The 25856-nt window shown below is 36.1% G+C and overlaps 2 protein-coding genes across 3 annotated transcripts in view; both read right to left on the bottom strand.

Annotated features, from left to right (window-relative positions):
• Window positions 1-1106: 1106 nt before the first annotated feature.
• LOC123688614 (UBX domain-containing protein 6) lies at window positions 1107-5015 on the bottom strand. The gene is made up of 6 exons (XM_045627213.1): window positions 4571-5015; window positions 4360-4514; window positions 4058-4303; window positions 3849-4006; window positions 3243-3372; window positions 1107-1626 (listed from the first exon to the last, which is right to left on the bottom strand). Exons 1-6 carry the CDS (start codon window positions 4932-4934, stop codon window positions 1360-1362), a joined length of 1320 nt encoding a protein of 439 aa, XP_045483169.1. The 5' UTR covers window positions 4935-5015; the 3' UTR covers window positions 1107-1359.
• Window positions 5016-6142: 1127 nt separating this feature from the next.
• LOC123688615 (protein Wnt-5b-like) overlaps window positions 6143-25856 on the bottom strand; it is a 77137-nt gene continuing 57423 nt past the window's right edge. For both annotated transcript variants that reach the window (XM_045627214.1, XM_045627215.1), the window contains exons 6-7: window positions 19097-19199; window positions 6143-7589 (exon numbers count right to left, since the gene is read on the bottom strand). In XM_045627214.1, coding sequence (XP_045483170.1) covers window positions 7234-7589; window positions 19097-19199 — 459 coding nt within the window. In that variant the 3' untranslated portion in view covers window positions 6143-7233. The remainder of the gene's footprint in view (window positions 7590-19096; window positions 19200-25856) is intronic.

Here is a 25856-nt window from a genome sequence, read left to right on the forward strand (position 1 = left end):
ATATATTTTTCTTCTCCAACTGAAACAAAGGAGGACGAGTGGTTAGCTAAATATAGGTGAGTTGAACGCAATTTCTTGCAAGTATATTTGAAGATTTTTTTAGTACAGTAATAACAATAAATAAATAATTAAATCAGTAAATAAATTTTGTTTCACATTACATCACTAAAAGAATGTATAATTGTTGAAATTTATATAAAAAATTAAAAGGAACAGATTTAAGATTATCTCTCAGCTTAATTAATTTTAGTTGATACAAAGTAGCAAAGTTTATGTAATTTCAATTTTTGTTTTCAATAAATAGTCTCAAGCAGATAATGAATTGTTTTATCTCATTTCCTGAATAATGAATTTCGAAGAAAAAAAATTATTCACAAAAAAATTTATATTTCCACAACAATTACAGGTAATTAAAAACATTGACAGTGAGAGAAAATAGTTTTTTTTTTATATCTCTTATCCATAACCAAACTAGACCATTAAATTATTAAAATTAGTTATATTCTCAAGTTTGAAATGAGGCAATAATAAATATATATTGGTCATTCCAATTATTTTTAAGGAGTATTCACTCCAACTATTAACTTGTACACTTCTATCAGTTTTAGGTTATGATCATATTCCTGAGATTTTTCAGATAACTTGTGACATTTAAGAATAGTTATTTATAATACAAGTGCAGAAGGCATTGATATTCCTCCAAGAGTTCAAAATTCAAAAACAAGCCACGAAGTGGCGAGTTTTTGAATGAACGAGTGGTAGAATGAGCCTTCTGTACGAGTATTATACTTTATTTTCTCTAATTCATTGCATTTTCATTGAAATTAATGAAATATTTCCATAAATATCATTTAGTGATTTTTGCATTAAAATGTTGGTTGGCAGAACTGATTTTTTTGAGGCAAATTGATGAATTGACAGATAAAGCTGTGGTGGAAAGTTCAGAGTACCAACATATAAGAATAAAATATAACCATGAAAACTGTGCGTTTCTGATATACATATTCTCGCACGATTTTGTTCTACAAAATGTGGAAGAATGAACGGAATAACACAGAATTAGAGAAATTAACTTTCTGAAAGTTTAAATAACAAAACACATCTACTACAGTTGGTGAATAAAGACATTTTATTGACATTCATATAATAGATTACAAGTGGAAAAAACAAAATATAACATATGTCATAAAATTTATAAATTCTTCAACATACATCTCCACTAAAATGATCGATGGCAAATTAAATAAGTAAAAATCAACATCTCTTACAGATATACACACGGCTGAAACATTCTCAACTTTATCATTCAGTCAATAATCATAAATAAGAAAAAAATGCTATGCAAAAGCAAAAAATTAGTTACAAAGATTGAACGGTCATCATAACTTCCGGCTTCAAATAGGTTAGATTTTCTATCGATTGGATGTTATCGACAATCTCTCCATCGAACTGGAAATTGAGGATAGACGCAGGAACTAGTTTCAAATGAATCAAGGTTTGATCATGATCCCCAATCTCAAATTTGTGTCCTGTTGGCGCTGTCAGTACGAAAGGCAACTCGTGTTCGAGGTTGGATCGGACAAATTCTAGGACTTCGGAGAATTTCTCATAAACGCTGAAGGTGCCCTGAAAAAAAACTCACTTTAAGTATATGAAAATTGAAAGGCCATTAGGAAATTTTTTCAAATCCTCTAATATTTTCAGTGATTTTTATTGAGCAAATAATAAAATTCCAAATAAAAATCAATCAAAAAAATTAAACTAGAAGCCGCCAAAATTTTCGAGTTCACGCAATGTGACGTCACTTGGAAGTAGATACAATTAGAGAAGAGCGATATTTCACGAACTGTGATTTAATCACTGATATCAAAATGTCACGGTTCCGAAAAACGAATACAGAGCGTGACGGGATCACAGTTTGAACATTTCACAGATCTTTTTCAGGGCATATCATCGTCCGTTGCAATAGTAAATGATGAAGGCAGCCTGATGTTTTTATTGATTCGGACCCTTTTTCGACTAACATAATTGCATATTTTTATGACAATCCCAGCATCGTAGGCAACTTCGCCTGCTTTAGGAACTAGGCAAACAATAAATACTTGCTACAAACATATAATAACTCCTGAATTACTGCATAATTGGTGGTGGCAATAAAATTCTAATTTTATGCTTATCTTTGATAAACAACCCCAAAGAAAATCTTTCTATATTGAAGTTGCCGACTGAAGCAATAAATGGTACTCTGTATTATAAAAAATAAACGAAAACACGTCAGAGACATAATAATAATAGGCGAAAGAATAATAACAGGTGAAAGACCAGCAATCTTAGGAGTTTCTTCACAAAAGTTGATGTATATTATGCTACTTGTAATTTATGCAAGTTGAAATTATCTTTCAAAACCACCTCTTCAAATTTGAAGAAACATTTCAAAAATCGATATCCTTCTGTTACGTTCCTAACTAAAGCTGAAACAAGGAAAAGAGTTGAAAATGAAAGAAAAATGGATGTTTTCATTAATTTTGCTTTGAATGATAAGAGTGACCAATTCGAGTTGCAAAGATAAACGAACTAAGGTTTGGGTGATTCATATATATATTAATAACAAGTAACCTAAACAGTGATCACGTCACGCTTTAATTTCACTGATATCATAAAGTAACGTTCACGTTTCACAACGTGATCTAGAAATCACGGTAGCGCTCCTCTCTAGATACAATCAGGTGACATAAAGCATTTAATTTCATTATTGATTCAACAATTCTTATTTTTGTGAGGAATATTACTCATTTGTGAATACTGAGAGTAGTCGTCCACTCATTATTTGTCATAGTAAACAAATTTGAAAGCGATTTTTTTTTCACATGATACAGAAATCGAATAGTATATAATAATGACCACCGATTTTGATAAAACAAATTAATAATTTCTAAATGTTGTTGAAGCGTATTTCTCCCATGATTAGAAAACATAACCTACCAAACACAAATGACATAAGGAATGTCAAAAAGTAGTACAGTGTTGTCATTATAACCACTTTAAATTGTATCATCCCTAGTTGAAAAACATTGTTATTATTAAAAAAATGCAAATAAAACGTAATTAATTCAATATTGAAGTTTTTTTTTTTAAATCAATGTATATTGTTCCGATCTATGAGGATGCCAATAGACAGGACAACATTGTTATACAGCATCAAATAGCCTAATGAAATTGAACAAAAAAAAATTCAATTCTACCTGCAGATATAGTCCATCCGGAAAACGAATCCGAATTAAGGCAAATTTATACTTCCTAATTTCTCTAAGCTCTTCTTTTTCTCTCATAGCTTTGGTCCGTAACTGCATCTGCTTCTCCATCATTTCACTCCTGAAATGAACAAAGCAATCGATAAATTGACAGCACTATCAATTCTTTCGTATATTTCTTATAAGAATAGCAATCAAAACAGCAATATTCAAAATCAAAGAAGTTGCCAAAATGAAATGTTACACAACATCGTGTCACAATCAAGTGCAATATATGGCATGGTGCTTTTTCCAACAGCTTCCTTTTGTGAAGATCATTTCGACGTAAGTGATGAGCTAATTAAATAATACTATGATTCATTATATTCTTATTATAGCAATCTGTGTTATTTAATTAATAGAAAAACTAATCCATTCACTTTCAAATTGTTAAGGATATTTTACTGCAGAAAATGTCACAATTATCAGCAAAATACTAAATGCAAATCGAAGAAAATGGTTTTCAGAGCTTTTTTTGCCGTATCAAAAATTTAATATATGAGATTTCAAGAAAACGGATAATATCAAAGCCTAATTTGTGTCAAGGGATCAACTTACTTCAGCTGTTGTTCCTTTTTGAGTTCTTCAGGTGAAAGCGCATAAAATTCAGATGGTAGTTCAATCCTCCTCATGGCCTCGCCAGGCGATAAGACTTGGGTATTTCTATCCAGTTCCAGTTCAACACGGTCTGCAGATTTCAAGGATTCCCTTAAAAACTTCAAACCAAACAGTTACTATTTAACCTAAAAGTTAATAAACCAACTCACCTCTAAAACATTGATGCCATCAATTAGCTCAGGTTGGAACACCCAGTAATCCTCTTCAACTCCATTATTTTCAAGTCTGGTGGGTCGAAAACCGGCTGCGAAAAGTAGTTCACTTGCTCCTAAAATCGGTAGTACCTTGTCTCTGAAGGTAGCATTGGAGCATCTTATTTTGTGGAATTTAGTTTCTGTGGGGTTGGCTATTATATTATCTAAATATCTGACCAGAACATCTATACATTCTGTAACCTAAAAATTTGTGAAACTGACACATGCAAAGTAAAATAGAAAAAGACAAGAAGTACCTTTGATCTATTGTAGTTGCATGAATGAATAATTAAACAAGCAGTAAGTCCTCTTTCTTCTTCGAGTTGTTGAAATAAAAATTCTTTAATTTTATTTCTCCACTCTTCCTTTGTTAATACTTCTTCATTTATAAAGGAACACCGGAAGTACACTCCTGAAATGTTCACAATGTAATAAAAATAACTTGGAACAGTTTTCATGGCAATTTACCATTTACAGCTAAATGGGGAGACGCTTCTAAATGCACAGGATTACTGCTGGTGTGAGGAATGGCTTCTTCTCCTTTTGTTTTCTTTTCAGCTTCAAGTTCTTTTCTCACTTGAGCTTGAATTGCTGCTAAGGACGTGTTGAATGCTGTATCTTTTCTTTGGCCGCTGAGACGCAATAAGGCAGCTTCAGCAGCTTGTCGTGTGGCATCAGTGGGTTCTTGTCTCTTTGGTTCTCCTTTACTTTTGGTCACAACCGATGAACTTGAAGAACTGGTTGATTCTGTCAATTTATGTCCGGGTCCTGCTAACTTGAATTTGGCCTCTAATTTTTTCTTTTGAAAGAATTTCTTAATTTTGTCAGCCATTTTAAATTCTAGGGGAATGTTCCTTGGGTAGTTTCAGTTTGGAAACACTAGCTTTTAATTCTTCTATCGCCTTTATTGAAGCTGTTGAAGAACGAAATTGAAGTTGATGCAATTATTTGAAATGGGACTGATATTACCTGGTTTCATGAATTGATCTTCAATTCGTTTATTATAAATCCTCCAAGCGATAAATATCAACACAAAATTCAATAAGATGATAATAAAATATGTCTTCAAATCCCACAGACTTTCAAAAATAATCGCAGCTTTAGAAGATTCCTCGTCACTTATTACCAATAATGTATTTAGGAAGTAATCGCAAAAGGTGCCCCAAGATATATTTATATATTCGAGTAAAGTGCTGTTCAACTGGTTAGAAAAAAAAGAGTTCATAACTTTTGCTTTTCATTTGACAAATTCGTCATAGGAATGGAGGAAATTTGAAACATATTTTCCTCACAAGATAACTCAATAATGACAACTCTGGACTGACAGTAGTTTTATTGTCACAAATAGTAGGTGCTGTCAAATATAACGATAATTTTAGATGTAATTCATGATTATTATATGATTTTTCAGGCGTTCTGTACGAGAATTTAAAATAATTAAAATGGTGCTTTGAACTTGAGAAAAATATGGATTTTGAATTCTGTGAAAAAGAGATCTGTAATCGAATCAGTTGACCTTAAAAGAGAACTCTATAATGCAACAGTTCGATATTGAGTCGGTAGATATCGCTTCAAAAGTAATGAAGATGTCTGTAATGTAATTCGACCTTCAAAAGAACACTGTAATAGAGAAATTCAAAGTTCAACCGATAGAGGTCATTTTGAATTCTATAAAGATTCCTTCTATTAAAAGAAGGAACTTCGAAGTGAAGCCTGTAGTTGTCAGCCCTTATCAAAACTTATTCATTATTATATCCTTATAATATTCCTATAAGCAATCTGATGAACCAAACTACTTTCCATAATGATTTTCGTTGTACGAAAAATTGAAGAATTGAAAAGTACGAAATGGAAAGTCAAGGTTATGTAGTTTGCTGAGACAGGACCTAGTTTTACGCAAGACATTTTTTGTAACAGCATCATTTTTCATTTTGGAAATTTATAATAAACTTCAGAGTGGAAGGTGAAAAATTGCAAAGAAATCTGGAACATATTGAACTACAACAGGTCTCATATTTCTTCAGGAGAAAAATGATAAAATCCAGTTTACTCGATATTTTTATTCGACACACAATAAATAATATATAAATTATTCATAAAAACAGAATATAATTTACATCTGGTTACTTAGGATTATAGAAAGCCTACACATTTTATGTACATATGAATAGATATAGGGGAAAGGTAATGTTCAGAATGCGTGATATGAAGATGATATTTGTAGGAACCATTGAGAATATCACGAAAAAAAATTCGTGAATCAAATCGAAAAAATTTAAGTGTACAATTTTTTTATCATGCCGAAAAAGCATGTGAAAAAACACAAGAAGTCATTTGAAAGTCACAGTAAATTAAAATATTAATTTCATCAGGAAAATTCATGTTACAAATTCGACAATTGGAATGAAATGATAATGAATCAAACAATTATTAGAAGATACATAAATACATATTTATCTTGTAATTATCTAATGTTCGATTGGATAGGACTCAACATTATAAAAAACTAATAATACTGATCACTAGTAATTTAAAACTGAATCTGCTTTATTCATATAGATATTTTTACTTAAGTACAATAAATATTTCTTGGGAGAAAAACTTATATTTGGAACAATAATTATGTAATTGTTTTAGGTGTACTCTGAGGGAAAAATATTTTTTAGGCAACCCTGTTCACTTAGTCAGGCTCGGTCTAAAATATTCGTTTTGAAAATCTAGTTGAGATAATTAAAACAATAAACTCGTTGCAAGAAATTGAGTTATCAAAGGAATGTATAGACCATATTATACTATTTTCGTAGGTATATTTTGAAGTAAGTGAAGTTACGGGGATCTCGTTCCTTTAAGTGAAGTTTAAGATCTGTAGCATTCAACGAAGAAATAATTTGTATTTACACGAACTTGAACCTAAAATCATTCACTATTCCTACAATGAAGTGGTTTGCACACTTCATAAGTGCCGGGTTGCCAAATCTGTCCCCGAACCACAGATCTACAAAATCTGTCAACTCGACTTCAAACTGTCAATCGATCCAGCCTCCACCAGTTGTTTCTTCTCCTAGGCTTCTCCAAACCTGAAGACGACAAAATAACGTCTCCACTTAAACGTAACACTCTACTAAACTCAACTATTTACAAGTATGTACGTCCAAAGATCTGACACACGTCTTGCACTCAACCTGACAACACCACTTGAACTGACAGTCACACCTCTCGACCACAGTAGAATTGAGGGTGTTGTAACCTCTGCCGCAGCATAGGAGGTTACAGCCGTCCAGGTCTTGGGAGGTCCTGCTGCAAGTACGACCTTGGGTACCTAGGGAACCTATGACGTCGTCTTTGACACAGTAGTTGGGCGAGTCCTCCATGTAGACGAGGTCTTGAGCTGTGGGTAACCTCACCCTTGGGTCTCGGAGTTGGAGGCGACCTCTCCTGTTCACCCTGACCTCAGTGGCTCCATCGTATTTGTCCCTCAGGTAGTCACCTGGAAAGGAAGTTGGGGATTAAGTGTTTGAAGCAAAAGGTAATTCTGTGAAAAATACGTTGATTCTGTGGTGACTCTGTTTGCCCGAGAGGTGGCGTTATGGGCGTCGTGCCATACTCTACTACGACCCCGATGGGTTTATGAGGGTTGCCGCGTTGCAGCAGAGTCACCTCTCCGCGATGGTGTGAGAGGGTGTCTTAGGCAAGATCGCTGGATTGCCTCTAACTGAATAGTCCACCAGTGATCTCGGGATTTCATGATTATATTTGGATATTGTGTGTTGGTATTCAGAACTCTCATGTGACAGATTTATCTATTATCTGTCAAATTTGTGATACGGAAAGCAGTTCTGCCAAACAACGTCTTTTTGTGCTAAAATTAATAAACGATATTTATGGATTATACCATTAATTTCAATGAAAATCAGAGAAAATTATATACCGGGTAGTTCAAAAGTCTGGTGAATTTATTTCGCGCACAGGTGGAAAATCGGAATTCTAATACTGGGGCCTTTAGTAATTTCGCCCGATGAATCGATGGGCTCATCAGATTTTGGGCCCAAAAGCGCCCTATACGAGATATGAGGCCCAACTTTGAAATTTAAAATACAAACCCATCTTTTTTATAGCACCGTTTCACCATTCCCAGAATTTGAACCACCAGGTATAATACTCGTACAGAAAGCTCATTTTAACACTCATTCATTTGATTTGAAACTCGTGGAAGAATATCAATGCCTTCTGCATTTGTTTTATAAATAGCTATTTCTTATTACGCATGGATGGATCAATCGTCCTTTGAGAATTTAAATGATAATAATAATTTTAAAAATGAGGATAGCACTGACGAAATGTCAGGAATTTTTGAGCGCTCAAAAGCTTTTTCTTTATTCTCAATGAAATTTTTGTAAAAGCCTTCTTTATACAGGGAGAGTCACGTGGAATTGTAGAGGGTAGGTTCATATTCCTACAAAGTATAGAAGCTTCTCAGGTGAACAAATAAAAACTGAAAGATGGCGAAACGGATGGTCCTTGTAATAAAATGAGAGTAACCTCTGCAAATTTCGCGAACTGCTCCACAGGGTGTTAAGAAACTGGACACAAATACATGTTTTTTCCCCCTGTTCAAACATCTATCAATATTTTTAAAAAAGTTTTCTGGAGCTTGTTTTAACACCAAAGAATTTATTTTCAATTCAGCGTAGAAACAATTGAAATTGATGAAAAATTACTAAAGTTCTTGGATAACGAACTCCAGCAAAATTTTAGATGGCCGAATTTTTTGGCCGGTGAGTGTACTATTGAAATTTTTCTTCAAAAAAGTTCAATCATTCGAATATTCAAACGGAATGTTGGTTAGAAAGTCATTGAACAAACTAATTACATTCGTAAATTACGAGACCAACCGCAATTGCTACAACTCTGTGTCTACAGGGTGGTCTCCATTGCGCCATATGGGAAGTCATACGGTAATTTGAATGATCATTGATTATAGAATGTAAGTAAACGCCCTATAATTTCCAAAGTCGTTCTTACCGCATCATAACTTTATCGAATAAATAAATAACCAACGTCCGTTGAATTATTGTTCACGCTTTCAGATATACGAGCCAGGATTGGACCTACCACTATATAAGGTTCCTGTATGGCGTTGACAAAGGACAAAGAGATGTATGCAAATTATTCAAACATTTATTGTCGTATTTATATTTGCCTGGCGTTAAAAGCTTTTCTGAAGATGTGATTCGCGGACTCTTTCCAAAGGTAACAAATAGGTTTAAAACATACTGCAATATGTCCAGGGCCTAGTACACAGATGACAACGCCAGTGCCATACTTCTTTTTTTGTTAGCAGCTTCAAAAAATGCTTGTCAAAAATGTCAAAATTATTTAGTTAAGACTTGGATCTTCAGAGTAATAAACATAGATAGAGGGATCATATGTAATTTTCAGTGAGCAAATTTTGTCCCCAACATGAACTTTCAAATTTGACATGAAGCGCGCGGAAATGAAAACATATCAGTGATACGATATTTCACTCAATTCGCGAGTTTTTCCACAAAAAACGCACTTCTTATGTCCCATAGTGAATCGATGTTTCATATCAACTCAAAATATGGTGAAATAAATACCTAAATATATCAGAAATTCAGAAAACAAACTTCAAACGTGCCAAACGACGTGAAACAACCGATGACACTAGGAGAGCAAAAGTTGCCAAACCTTGGATTTCAGCAGGTAGATACAGAAAATAATAAATATTCTGCACATTTTGAATTCGACAATTAGGAAAAATATCGGATTCGAAATATTGAAATTTGCATATTTAATCGGGAAACACTAAAATAAATATATTTCATTCAATATTATATACATTCATAACGATATAGTTAAATGTAGATTTGAAAATATATCACAATCCGACAACGTAATCTAACCATGTTGGGGACATGAAAAAATTGCGTATACTCCCTCTATGTTTATTAATCTATGCTTGGATCGAGATATTAAAAGTAAAATGATGTTACTTCTGTTTTTGTTTGAAAAATGGATAAAGACGAGTTTCGTGAATTGATAAAACACTGTTTTTTTTTCATGGAAAATAAATACTCTGCAAGCAAAAGAATGGCTTAATAAATGTTTTTCAGACTCTTTTTCATAGATTTTAAAAGTTAAATTGGAGTTGAGTGAGATAGCGGCAGAGTTGAACATATCAGAAGGCAGTCTATTCACTATTTTGCATGGATTTTTGTCAAATCAAAGGCAACAATGCATCATCGATTCCGAACGTTGTTGAAAGGAATAAACAGTAATTTTTTTTTGACAGTGGATAAAACATGGATTCATCACTACACACTTGAGTCAAAAAGAGCATCAGCTGAGTGGAAAGCCACCCCAAAGTGACCAAAATCTCAAATATCAGCTGACAAGGGTATGGCATCCGTATTTTGGGATGTGCATGGTATATTTTTCATTTACTAGCTTGACAAAAGTAAAAAACAACGACACTAAATATAACATAACATTATTGGATAGATTGAATGCAGAAATCAAGAAAAAACATTCTTTCAGCAAGACAATGCTCCTCTTTACAAATCGATGAAAATCATGGTCAAATTGAACGAATTGGGCTTCCTTCACTGCTTGATCGCCCAGTATATTCAACAGATCTAGTCTCGAGTAATTACTAGATTCAGACTTCAAAAGAATGCCCCATAGCTCTAATGGAAAAGTGACTTCTTAAGTTGAAGCTTATTTTGAAATCAAAGGTGAATCTTTTTGCAGAAAAAGTATTGGGAAGTTGGCTATGTCGATGAATCAAGCCGAATTTTTGGAAAAAATGTGTTTTATTGGTTAGTTCTCATTCAGTAAAGTATCAATTCCATCATTCAATGAGAAACGGTATAGATGGTATTCTCAAAAATTGCACAAATGAAATGTTCTTCGGAGAAATCCAACAATTTGTCGAAGCCAACCCTGGAAGCATGTGCCCTCTTTATTCATAATCGATGCAATTATGCTAATTTAAATGACATTTTATGCAAAGCGAATGAGACAATCGAATATCTGCATATTGAGCAAGTTTTTTTCGTAATAACATCTTAATTCAGCTTGTCTCTGTGATCTATGTGGAATCGTGAAGAGAATATTCACTCGCTCTACAATATGAACTTTTAAATATGACGCACTGAACCAAAATCAGTGTGAACATTAACGTTAATAATTCTAATTCTAATCAGGTCATTGTTCTGCATAAAATTAAAGCTACATTCATTTGTTTCTCATTTATCGACGATAATTTTTTCAGCGACGCAAACGGTTTCGATTCTTCACATCACTAACTTGTCCCAGCTACTAAAATTTTTGCACCAGTATCACTATTGCTGGCTGAGAAGGTGCATGACGACCTAAAAGTGCTTTAGTTTTTGTGATTGCACAATTTACAAATGTTTGTAGTGAATTTCAACAATTTCACTGCGTTTTTGAAGCCTGTATCGTTCCATTTTTAGTAATGGGAGGGTTTTTATTAGTCAAATGTTAAAAGATAGCTTCAAAAACGGCAGCTCTCCAGCGAGATATTCAAATTGAAAATCTCTTATTGGAAAACTCTTGCAACGCACAAATTCAGTATGCTTTCTGATTTATCCACTATAATGCAACATAATATTGTGCACAATAGAAATGGGCATAATGATGAATTTTGAAATCGCCCTGCAAAAGAATAGGCCAATTAATTATTTCCTGAAAAAAAAACTTATTTCGACAATAAATTCAAGTTTTAAGGAAAATCATAGCACAGTCTTCTATCCAATAAACAATTAGGTGTCATGAAGTCTTCTAATGACGTAACAATTAAGTGAACCTTCCCATATAATTAAATTTTGTAGGTTGTGTCTATGCGGAAGAAAAGAGTCAACTCAATATACTAACGGGTGTTTTTTTTCGAAGTATATAACTTTAAGTTGGCATTACTGTTCAAGATGGCGACCGATTTGACAGCTTTCAAGTGATTTGTTCTCAGTTTGGTTTGGCAATTCATCATGAATAGACTCACGCCTGAACAACGCTTGCAAATAGTGTAATTTCATTTCGAAAATAATGGTTCTGTGCGGAATACGTATCGCGCACTACGTCCATTAGCGATGAAGCGCACTTCTGGTTGAATGGCTACGTCAACAAACAAAACTGCCGCATTTGGAGTGAAGCTTATTCTCAAGTGTATGTCTAAACACCGTTACATCCAGAAAAACTGACTGTTTGGTGCGCTTTATGGGCTGGTGGAATCATTGGTCCGTACTTATTCAAAAATGATGATTGCCAGAACGTTACAGTCAATGGTGATCGGTATAGAGCCATGATTACTAACTTTTTCATTCCTGAATTGAACAACCATGATCTCCAGGAGCTGTGGTTCCAACAAGACGGCGCAACATGTCACACAGCTCGTGCCAAAATCGGTTTATTGAAAGACACGTTTGGTGACCGCCTAATTTCATGTTTTGGACCTGTGAATTGGCCTCCAAGATCTTGTGATTTAACACCGCTAGACTACTTTCTGTGGGGCTATGTAAAGTCATTGGTCTATGCGGATAAGCCACAAACCCTTGACCATTTGGAAGACAATATTCCCGTGTTATTGCCGATATACGGCCACAAATGTTGGAAAAAGTCATCAAAAATTGGACGTCCAGATTGGACTACATCTGAGCCATTCGTGGCGGTCATCTGCCAGAAATCATATTCAAAATGTAATGCCACAAGATTATCTTGCGGATAAATAAAATGCATGTCAATCGAATAATCCATCGTTGTTTTATTGCAATTTAAAGTTCTATAGCTCTAAAAAAACACCCTTTACTATATGGATTCTGATTTATCTTTATAACAAATGTTAACGCCGAACAACAATCCTACAATGTAAAAATCAGTAGTAAAAGGAACAAAACTTCAAAGCGACACGAGGTAAGCACATAGAAAAAAGAACGGTACTCTACTTCGTATGTCTATGGGCTACACTGAAAAGCTACGTCATCCGTTCTGACTCGAGTATACGACCAAACGGACGGAATGAATTGAATTTGACCACGGATTCGTCATCATCGAGTTGAACCTTATAGTTCGAGACCATTCCTGGCTCAAAATTCTAAAATTACACTATTTGTGACGAAACGATAGAGCGATCTCTTAGGAGAACAAGCACTCGAAAAAATAACGAAGCCTAACCCAGAAATCCACCCGTAAGAAAAGTTATCTCTAACAGACCCGGAAGATCCATTTGTGGTCATTCAAATGAAGAATAGATTGAGTTTGAATTATTCATTAACAAATCCTCATCTACATAATACATCGGTGCGTCCGCCTGAAACGATGTATAGGTATTCAATTGAACTGAAATGGCTGCGTTCCGTTTAACTAAACATGGATGCCGTTCGGGATCTATGGTGGTTTCTTGAACAAACCGAACATATTTATTAGAAACACATTTGAATAATTCAGCGAAGGGATTTCGAATGTCGCCTTACGAAGCTGTGACTTTCACTTGGCGTTTTTTTTGTGTTCGAAGATTGTCCGAGGTTGTTATTTGATTCTGGAGATTAATATTGTGGTCCATTGTTGAAGCTGGTGAGAGACTTTGGTAGTGAAAAGAAATCTTGACTGTGGTCTTGTATCGATAATATATTGAAGAAGTAAACTTGGGTCTGTATGTGGTAAGACTGAACATTTGCCAACAGACTGGATGACTCTATTTTATTTGAAATATTGAGATTAGTAGATGATTTAATCATTGTTTTAATTGGAACAAAGTCATTTTTCGGAATCATTTTGACTTATATTATTCTTCAAGACCATTAGTTCTTGGATTCTTCAATAAAAGGTTTTCGAAGATGCAGAATTGGAGGCATTACTTGATCAAGACTCGTGTAAAACGCAACAAGAATTGGCAGGATCATTGGAAGTGATGTCAGAAGCCATTCCAAAACTCCTGAAAGTCATGGGAATGATTCAGAATCAAGGAAATAGGGTGGCGTACGAGTTGAAGCCGAGAGATGTTGAACGGCGTTTGTTTGTTTGTGAACAGCTGCTTGCAAGGCAAAGACAGAAGGGATTTCTGCATCGCATTGTGACTCAAGACGAGAAATGGGTTCATTACGATAATACCAAGCACAGAAAATCATGGGGATATCCCGGCAATGCTTCATGGTAGCGGTTCCAAAGTCATGCTCAGTATTTGGTTGGACCAGCGTAGTGTATTATGAATTGTTAAAACCGACTAAAACAATCACAGGCGATCGTTGTCGAACGCAAATAATGCGTTTGAGCCGAGCATTGAAAGAAAAACGACCCTAATACAACGAGAGACATGAAAAAGTGATATTACAGCATGACAATGCTCGACCCCATGTTGCGAAAGTGGTCAAGACATACTTGGAAATGTTGAAATGGGAACTTCTACCCCACCCGCCGTATTCTACAGACGTTGATCCCTCGGACTTTCACTTGTTTCGATCAATGGCACACGGCCTGACTGACCAGCACTTCCGGTCTTATGAAGAAGTAAAAAATTGGATCGATTCGTGGATCGGTTCAAAAGATGACCAGTTTTTTCAACGTGGGATTCGTACGCTGCCCGAAAGATGGGAGAAAGTAGTGGCTAGCGATGGACAATACTTAGAATCATGAATGTATAACCAGTTTTTTTTAGAATAAAGCATCGAATTTCGGAAAAAATTGTGGAAGCAAAGTTGTTGGCCTAGGTAGGAACAATCTTCTGGAACATTCTGAAGGTTTCCAATCTTCAATATCATATGGAATTGTATTCTGGGGTGCTAGTTCTAATACCGAAAGAGTTTTATAACTCAGAAACTGGTTCTACGTGGGATGCTGAAGATGGGATATAGGGATCTCCTCAAACTGTTTTAGCCATTTCCAAATGAGACTAATTACTTGGCGCATCATGTGAGTGACGTAAACCTCGAATATTGGAGAAATTTATACAGGCTCTAGTCGCAGAATTATCATTTCATTTAAATTCGTGTAAGCACAACGCGCGATTCGCTCCCGAGAAACGCTCCATATCGAGTGAATTCCCAAGAGCCAGCCAACTTATTGAGATATCCCCTGTAAGTCAAACAAACATAAACTTCTTTTTGAGACAACTTGTATATGCGTATACAGCTTTTGATATTCAAGACCTCATTTACAAGAAAATCTCAATTATCTATTTATTGGTTTGTCATTTTCTCATTGAGTTCAGTATATCCGACCACAATAATCCATTCATATAAGTTGCAAGAAAAGAATTATCGACTTTGTAACAAGATCAAAGGAATAATGTATTAGGTATAAAGTCACTCAAAGATCTTATTTAGCTCTTTATTTTATTTGGTCTAGCTTTCGGTCATTTACATGGCCATCTTCAGAGCAAATAAATCTGAACATAACAATGAAAAGTTAGGCAGAACCATAACAATGAGAGTCACCTTTCAATAAAAAGTTATTCCTTTTAATAACCCATTCAGCTGCATATTAAATTCCTCACACTATCAATATCATCCACAATTATAATCTCTAGGTACTCAATTCAATTTCCAACACTGACTGTCAATGTCAAACATGACAAACCAAAACGCACCAATCAATCCTCTTCTCTTCGTCCCACCTGTCAAACTAGCCGATGACAGCGCCAACGACACCATTCATGTCACTCGTCACCTCCAGAGTGACAAATCGACGTGCGGCAGGTAGGTACCAACCTAACGAACCTACACTCGGACGACATCATCCAAGACGCCCATGGAAATCTCATTAAGGATTTATTCTTCCATCTCGGGGAATTATCATGGGGATTACATGACGTGTACACAAACGCGAAATTTAGTTCTTCGTGTGGGGCCCCCATAAAAGACATTATGGCTTGGCGGTCGTACGGCGACTTTTATAAGCTCCAAATCTTCCGTTCCACCTTTCCGCGCAGAACGTGACGGTTGATTTACCAGAGGCGTATTGCAAGACGTAGACTTTCAGTTGATGATGGTTGTTCCAGTTTGTTAAAGGAAGGTGGGTATCTATGTATATGGGGAGGTTTGGTGGAATGTCGATGTTTGGGTTGGCAATGGTGATTGGTGTATTTTTGACGTTTGGTTCTTGAGGGTTAGGTTAGGAACTGTATCGTTTTCTGTGGTCGGAGAAACATTTTAGTGAGCGTTTATTTTGGCTATTATCGACTTCTACTACTAACAATCTTATAATAAGTACCTGAATAGCGCAGATAGGAATCGACAGAAATGTGAGACACGTGATGTTTACACCTTGTGATGATGTTAGTCATGTTTTGATTGGTTGAACATATTGTACCAATCGAAACAGTTCATTTTAGATCAAGTGATGTAGCTGCCCTTATCATTGGCTAAAATTCAAATATCTTTATCTTCTTCCTCGTGGTCACGTGACCCAGGGCTTAGTCTATTTCTCTCTAATGTTGGAGTCAATGCCTTGTACTGCACGTCCACTTAAGGGGGCATCTATGTATTATAAGATCACTGCCTACTACCGCCATGTAATATAAAATATAAAATGTTAATAATGTTGAAGTAACCACATTATAATCACCACAATCTTTGTTATTGTTGTCATCTTCAGAAACTGAAAATTACTGTAGTAAGGGGTTGTTGAATAAGAGGTTTCATTTTGATATAAAACGCGTCAAGAGAAATCCTTTCCATGAAATTTTCCAATTCGCACATTTGTGTGTTCTTGATAACTTCACGAATTCCATCTTTAAGGTATCAAATCGATTGTGGCATAGATGATTGGCATAGAACTTATCATAAGAACTCGGTGGACAACTTCGATCACCTATTCGAGAAATAACAGGACCTGGATCATTTTGATGCATTTCAATAACCCAATCAGCGAAGATACGACGTTGATGGTGATCGACCTGCTTGAGTTCTTATGTTAACTGAACTTTTAAAGCCTTAGGACCTAATTATTTTTACAAAATAATGTGTAATATCGTTAGTGGAATTCCTAAGATACCTAAGATCGACGAGGAATCGACAAAGCAGCAATATTCATAGTTGTTATTGAGCAACGTACATGGTTTCGATTCTTTACATCACTAACTTGTTCCAACAACTCTAATTTTTTCAGCAGTTTCACTATTGCCGGTCGAGAAGGCGTTTTACGACAACCCAAAAGTGCTTTAGTTTCACCTACTGTGACCGCAAAATTTGTACTATTTTTGTAGAGAATTTTAAAAATTTCATTTCATCATCATAATGAAATTCAACTTGTTAAACGTCAAAAGATGGCAGCTTCAGAAGTGACAGCTGCCCAGATAGCGGGATACTCAAAATGATATCTCTCATTGAAAAACTTTTTCTAATGATAAAACAATTGTTCTGCCACACCATAGTTTTATTAGGCATTTACCTTAAACCCCATGATAGGAACTGCAACCAAACTTATATAGGTTCAGAGTAGAGAGGTTCAAATAGGAAATGAAAAATAAAATTATAACAGATACGCCGAGGAGAGATCTCGACAAGAATATCACTTTTTTATCACCTTAAATAATGTAAGAAGTATATTTTTACCATTATTCCCTGTTTATTTGTGAAGGGGAACATTTTTCAAATTATTTTACGTGGAGTTTTCTGATTTTTCAACGGTAACTCCGGATTTTTCTGTGGAGCACTGTTGGTAACACTGATTTTCAGAAGCAATCTGAGTTTTTAGCCGACAGCGAGCTACATCTATCAATCAATTTCGATATACGCAAAATTTCCTGCAAGAAACACCCAGTATATTCTTCAAATACGAATCGAATAGTCTTCATCCACATTTAACATCTTTCAAAACCATTTTGACACTCTCAAGCACTGTAGGCGTTCACGATATTCACATTATGTCAATTAATAGACGTATTAATACACAACAGATACAGAAACTGAATTGTTACTACCTCCTAGAGGTCCCTGGGCATAAAGCAATGCGTACTTTCTCTCATAAAACTGTCTGTATATATCAAGATAAACCTAGCGAGATCAGATATTTATAACTATATTTTCCATCGTCTCATAGTAGGTAAGTGATTCGACAACATGCTGCCATTGGGTGTAATATTACCGTTCTGTCGATTCCCAGGAAAAACCCAATGAAAATGGGAATTTGGTATTGGATTTCTCGATAGATACACCAAAAATGGTGCTTTGTTAGAAACGTGAAGTAATTTTTATAGATTTATGGAGACAAAGCTTTTCTTGCTACGTTCGGATCTGAACACAAATGGTGATATGATATGAGTGGACTCACTCTACCGGATATTTCCATAACTAATTGATAGTCATGACTTTATCGAGTTCATTGAGCTTTCATTCGATTCTCTTCTTCTCTTTTATTCAGTTTTTAAAAACTGGCAACTCAGTCATTAGAGATCCTCTCAACGAGAACCTGGACTATAGTTGCTTTTTTGCAACTCTTGTATGTCTTACCAATGGCATCTCAAATGTCAATTTTTACCAGCATCATAGAACAATATTCAAGTAATACTTTTTTAGGTAGTTCCATAGTTCGCCGTTGAAGCGCTTTAAACTGTAGGCAAATTTTATCGTGAATTTTTACACGATACAAGAGTACAAGCACGTCAAAAAAATGCAGACTCATAAGAGAATATCGATTTGGTAGCAGGAAATGTGAGAGAAAATCCAAAATTATCTGTTCCACGTTGTACTCAATAATTAAATCTTCCTCAAACAATGATATGAGGAATTTCAATGGAAGATAGGTCTCTGTTTCCTCGAAAGAAATCACCTCTTCATTGCCTTCGAAATGACAAAAAAGATTCTTTTGACTACAGAAAACCATACATTTCAAAGTAAAATGTCAATAATAAATGTCACGGTTTCCAACAACAAGAGTCATAGAACAATCATGCAAAATTCAATAACATTTCAATAACTCTTGTAAGGCTGATTGAATATTCCTCTTGTAATGTTTACTCACCTATTTCTCGAAAAGTAGCCATTTGCTGCCAACAGGTTATCAACGAACAAGATCCAGAGACTCCATGACATTTGCAAGTCACTTTGGAGTTCTTGACAACTGCCTGAAAAATTAAACATGATATAGAGGATGTTAGAGAAGACTAACCGTCAAATCTTTATTAAAATGCGAATTTTCTACAGTACAGACCAGCATCTGTTGAGTTCTCATACCTAATAGCATCACTAAACAAAATATTCGACAACAAAATCAATTGTTGGGCGTAAAATGAACACAAGTCGTTAAAATAACCAATAATCTAGGTGCTTTCAAAAGCCTGAAGACTTCACGAGGAGTTAAGTATCGATAAAAGCTCCAGTATAAGTATCCAACGACGGCAGTATATTCTACTCGGTCTTCATCTTCTCAGGATAGAAGAGAACATACACTGCTTCACGTAAGTTGAGATATACAGTATTGGCAAAGATACGTCTTGATAGACAAGATATCTAACACAAGAAATAGAGATGATATTCCATCAGTTAAATTAACGAGATTTATAGTATTGTTATATGAACAATTCCCTTTTCAACATTGCTTTGAGGAAAGGGGGGTACTCGTAGACGTATTCCAAATGATTAGATCTAGTTTATCTGAATTATGAGTTAGTTTGTTGTATCTCTTTTGGTCCTCGCATTATATATCTGCGCTGTCGAGAAGTTTCGCTGCCAAATGAAGCTATTTGATATTGGTAACAATTAACATAATTATTTGCATACAGTAAGACATCCTTACTAAAGAGAATAGTTGCTGTATGGGAGAGAGGACGAAAATACGGCATATTAATTAATTCTAAAAAAGATAAAGCAATTGGTAACCTCAAAGACCAAAAATATAACAGCGAACATGGTTCAAGAGGGGCCAGTGCATAGAACAAATGACCATAATCAAGTACTTTGGAGGCTGTATAACTGACAGTATAGACCCAGACATCGAAATAAGTTCAAGAATAGAGTATGTTAGATCAGCATTTGAGCCGATGAAGAGACTACGCCATTGAATGGTTAAATACCTAGTCTGTTTTTATGTGGGAAGACTGGACACTCAAGTTGGCAACTCTGAGGCGAATCAAAGCATTCAATGCTCGAGATTTCTTGGAGAGATAAAGTGTAGAATGAGAGGGTAGAGTACAATGGTAATGCAAATAGAGAACTATTTTCATTTATTGAAAAGCAGAAAACGTCATACATCGGACACATGGTGAGGATTGAGCAATATCATTTGTTCCAGTTGATCATAAAATGCAAAATGAATAAGGGGAAAACGAGGACCAGAAAGTAGACAACCCCCTGGATGAAAGATATAAGGGACTGGATAGGGGATGAATGTCCAAACGTTGGTTCACACAGAGGGTCGAATTCGCCATGGCTGTCGCCAATCTTCCCTAGAAGTGGCTTCTTAAGAAGAAGATGTGATAAAACTTTATGCATCATCCTGCCGTCGACCAGTTTATCCAATATTGTGGCCTCAATCAGAGTTCCCACCATTATTCGACATAGTATACAGCACGTTCTCCAGTTCCAGAGTTCTATTGAACTCCAGTACCTGGGATGCTTCAAGGAGGTTACTTCTTCACTTCTATAAGTCTCTTGTCCAAAGCATTTTTTGCGTAGGAAAATTATGGCAAGACATTCAGCTGATCCGTAGTTTCTTCTCCTCCCCACAGAATCTGCACTCGTCATTTTCTGCTAGACTTATTCTCATGAGGTGCTTCCTGCTAGGCAATCCCCTGTAAGGAATGCAGTGAGGAGGTGTAGCATTGCTAAGATCCAGATACTACACTGCTAAGATTCAAATCGTTCTTAGATTTCGCAGGATCAAAGTTTTGATGGAACTCTTTGGAATGATTCAATCCAGGAAGATATATCCGAAGTTTTCCGTTTTGATATTTTCCTTTTCTTGAATATACATTTACTTATACCGTAGAAAGGCGCTAGGCCAATGAAAGGATTTGGAGCTCTTTTTCTGGAAAGTGTGTTTGCCTCTTCAATTCCTTTAATTCCCGAGTAACCAGGAACCCAGACCAAGAAGACCCTGTTATTCTTGGCAATTTCGATCAGTTTTTTTCAACATCCAATACCATCTTAAAATGTTAAAATGCTTATTGCTTGAAAATCACTTAGACTGCGGCCTAAGATAGTGAGCATTTGATGCCAGTCCTGAATATTCCAGCGCCAGTTCTAGTCGTAGTTATAGAACCACCTGTGTAACATTTAACATCTTCTTTTTGAGAACTGGGATTGTGGACTCCCTTCCCCAATTTTTTTTCTTCCTCAGTATCGTAGTAAAGGTTTTCTCGATGCTAGTTTTTTTTTATCATCTCGTCACTGGGAAGCTTCACTGATGGTATGTAGTTGTCAAGGGAGCACCAGGCTCTCTGAATCCTAATTTCCCCGATGTCGGTACCTTCCCTGGATAGAGAATATTTAATGTCCTCGTGGGCTACTCTATCTATCACAAGATGAAGAGGTGTGTGATCTATAAGGATCTCCAATGCCCTAGTTGGGCACGTTTCCATAGCTCCAGTGATACAAACACAAGCAAAGGAGTTTGAAATATGGGTCATACGCAGAATGCTCAAGCTTTCTTGGAGAGATGAAGTGTAGATTGAGAGGGTGCTAGACAGAGTTAATACAGATAGAGAGCAATCAAAAGGTAGAAAACTGCCTACTCCGTTGAAGGATGAGCAAAATAAATTGTTCCACTCGATCATAAAGCACAAAATAGAAAGGAAAACGAGGACCAGGAAGAAAACAACACTCCTGAATTAGGAAGATAAGAGACTAGACAGGAAATAATGTCCAAATGTTGATTCACACCGTCTAAAAGAGCCACAAATTTGCCAGGGTTGTTGCTAATCTTCACTAGAAGAGGCACTAAGAGAAGTAGAACAATACTACAGTGTGAGACAACGAAAGGGAATCAGAAAAAGTTCAAAGCCTAAGGCTATTTTCCAACTAAAAACTTGCACACCTGTTCTTTTATACTCAATTTCCAGGAACGTACTAACTGGAAATCTTGAGGACTGTATCAAAAATACAGACATAGCCGTGACGAAATGATACACTGCTTTGCTCATGACTTGAACGCGCAAGAAAACCACCCAAAGCAACCATATGCATCACCCTGCCGTAGGCCAGTTTATCCAACATCACCCCGCCAACCTCCCATCGGGAACGCCACGTCTGCCAACCTAAAGCGCGCGAATTAGCATAAATGAAAATTAACGCCTCAGAAAAAAAGAGATGGCGTTGAGCCGCTCGCAGCGTATGCATATTATGATTGCCTTTCGTCGGCTCTCTTGATTGAGCCATTACTCAAGCCATTGCCGGCCCGTTTAGCCCACGCAACGGCGGACGCGGATTTCGCAGACACGCGAGAACGATCTCCTCTCTCGGGAGTAATTAACGCGAGCGGAACTCGCGGTTTTGGACGTGGGCGACGTGGAGAAGGCCCTGGAATGGTATCGGACAGGGCAGGTGGAGTTTATTAGGTGGTTTCGTCGAGTTGTCTGGCTAATCAGCGACTAACGAGCCCTCTTAATTGAATGCGGGATTACTGTTGTTGGTCAGGTTGGCTGTGGAGTGTATGAGAATGGGGAGTTGGTGAAAATGGCCTTTATTTCATTATACAATGTCTGAAATCATCGTAAATAGTGGTTCGCAGAGTTTTGTGTTGATAGCTTCGTCGGAACCATGGAACCAGGTCGTAGCAGATAGCAGGGAGGCAGGCATCTCGCCACGTATATTTCGGATCTTTATAAAACAAAAGAATGCTATATGTATCATCTGTGGTCTGAATAGTACTGAAAATTGCAGAGGTTATTTCCAACTGGAAAGTATTCTGACGCTAACTTCTCTGTATATACATGCTTCTATCCTGTACATCCATGAAAACAAGGATAATTTAACTAAAAACTGTGAATATCACAAGTATGAAACAAGAAATGCAAGTATGTTCAGAGCACTGTACCTCAGAATAAATGCTGCTCAACTGAGTATCTACCATGAGGCTATCCAAGTATACAATAAGATCCCAGAACGATTAAAATTCATGAACAAATGAAAAACAAGATCCAAATTTTACTTGCTCAAAAGGCCTACTACTCGATGGAGGAATACTGGAGTGATCAGTTCTGGTAGTTCATCTCAGGAAATGTTGTTTTATATATTTGACTAATTCTTTATTTCTGACACCCCATATAATGTTTGATGGGTCGGAGTTGTTCACTGTATTTGTATTTATACTGTGAATATTTTTATTATAAAATTCAAGCAGCAAAAATCAGGAAAGCACTGACATGGTTCATCAGCTCATTCATGTGCCAATTAGACATATGGAGACCACAAATCTTTATACAGCGCAGTCAATTTGGTATCTCAGAATGTAATAACAATATGTTAGAAAGAAATGCATAAAGACATCCGAATGTTGAAAGAAGGTGACAACTTTTTTCCCTCTTCCCTTCTACAAACAACGAAAGACCAATTACAAACAAGAGGAGAGTACATCATATTCATCTCTGTCAGCTTCATACTCGTAGCGTAGTTTTAATTTCGCTAAGCCTTTCGTGAAAGCTTTATAAATATGATGTATTCATGCGATGTACATAAGAAATGAATACTATTGAATGGTGTTTTAAATTCGACACCGTGGATGAAGTAGTTGGATGATTTATATTTACTTTAGATTAGATTAAATTAAGGAGGTTCCGTTTCACTGCTACCTAATGGTTTATTGTGTCCAACATCAGAGCTATTCTCTCCATAACGTGATCTACACCTCGTCTTCCAGTTCCAAAGTTCTAATGAACTCCAGTAACTGGGATGGCTTCAAGAAGGCTAATTCCCCACTTCTACAAGTTTTTTGTCCAAAGCAGATTTTGCGTTTGCTAGTGATGGTGAGGCATTCCGTCACCAGGTGATCCGAAGTTCTTACTCCTCCCTACAGAATCTGCACTCGTCATTTTCTGCTAAACCTATTCTTATGAGGTGTTTCCTAAGGCGACAAAGTCCTATGAGGAATTCAGTGAGGAAATGTGATATATTTTTGTTGAGATCGAGACAGATACTTCTTGGATCTCGCAGTGTCAAGTTTGGAATGATCCAAACCAGAAAGATTCCGCCATAGTGTTTTTTTTTCGGTTTTTTTCTTCTCATGGAACTCTTTTTTGTAGGTACTTTAGCCTATATCACAGAAAGGTTTTGGGCCAATTATAGGAGTTTTCTTCTTTTCTGACAAGCGTGATGGCCTCTTCATTCCTTCTCATACCCGAGTGGCCGGGAACCCATACTTAAAAGACCTTGTTATTCATGCCTATTTCATTGAGTTTTCTTCGGCACCCTAATACCATCTTATAATCGATGATATGTGAGTTCAGTGCTTTATTCTTGCTTATTCTGATCAACATACTCTGTGTGCTCAACGAAATCATTTCGAACAATCCTACTTGGAGCCCTCTTCCTCAAAGGGAATTGTTCAAATAACTTCATCATACCATTTCAAAATGTAAAGTTACTATTTAGGTCTAGGACTTATTGAGTGGAGTATATGTGTATCTGTTGGTTCCAACGGTGTAATTAAGGCATTAATGAACGAACGCCAAGTATCTCCTGACATCACGTCAGTGATCTCCTTATTTCCGAAGGCTTATCATTCAAATTAATAAACCTAAATGTAACTCTATCAAAAGATAAGTCAAGAAGCACGTTATCATTTCTCGAATTTGCTCGGCAAGAATGATAATTTTCCTTGATCTCTACCACCCACATCGCAGCTCCAAACTGAAATTGCCACATTAAAAGCATTTAATTGAAGGAGATAATGTCGGAATCCGGCATGAATTACAAGGATGTGTAAAACAGCGCATGCTAAAACCTGGACACTTGCATTACTGAATAACTCGATGAGATGGTTTATCTATACGACTGATATTGTGACTTGACAGCGTGTATCCGTTTATAATACACTGCTTACAAAGAGCTGCTCTTCCATTATAAGCATTGGCGTAGGCTACATATTGCCAATTTGCAATTTATCAAATTATAACAACAGGATTTGTAGATCCCATACGTTATCTATCATGCATATTTTTTAAGACTTGTTTGCGTTTATATTCTAAAATGAAATTGAGCATAAGCGATGACGTAATGTATTCAACATGCTGTAAACTATGTCAGCATTGATTAGTTCGCTCTAGAACTTATCGAGTGTCGTTTCTAGACGACAATCTAAAAGACCTGAACGTGAAAACTTTCAGTAAGATGAAAAATCACGCAAACCAGAGGGTTTGCTTTTAAGAGTATAAGGAAGGCTTGCGACAATGAAGAAAAAGCGCTTAGAAAGCATAAAAGATCGAAGAAGGCACTTCCCAGAGAAGTGTGTGTTGAAGCCAAACTTCTACTGGCACAGAGATTATATGTAATGATTACAAAAACCTTCTGAGTGGCATAATTGTACCTGCAAGAGCAGATCAAAATAGCTCCCCAAAGGTGAATTATATTGAGATTGAGCAGTAAAAGGCTAAAAGCATCATTGAAAAAGAAAAAGAAGTTCCAGAAAAAAAATAGTTCAAGATCACCAGTTTGGGTTTCTCAAAGAGCATTCAACGATTCACCAACTGGTACGACTCACAGAAAACATTAAGGAGAAAATGAACCTATCTACCGAACACTGGTGCAATATTTCTGGACATAGAGAAGACATTCGATGAAATGTGGCA

This window comes from Harmonia axyridis, chromosome 1, assembly GCF_914767665.1.
Source record: "Harmonia axyridis chromosome 1, icHarAxyr1.1, whole genome shotgun sequence".
Lineage (NCBI taxonomy): Eukaryota > Metazoa > Arthropoda > Insecta > Coleoptera > Coccinellidae > Harmonia > Harmonia axyridis.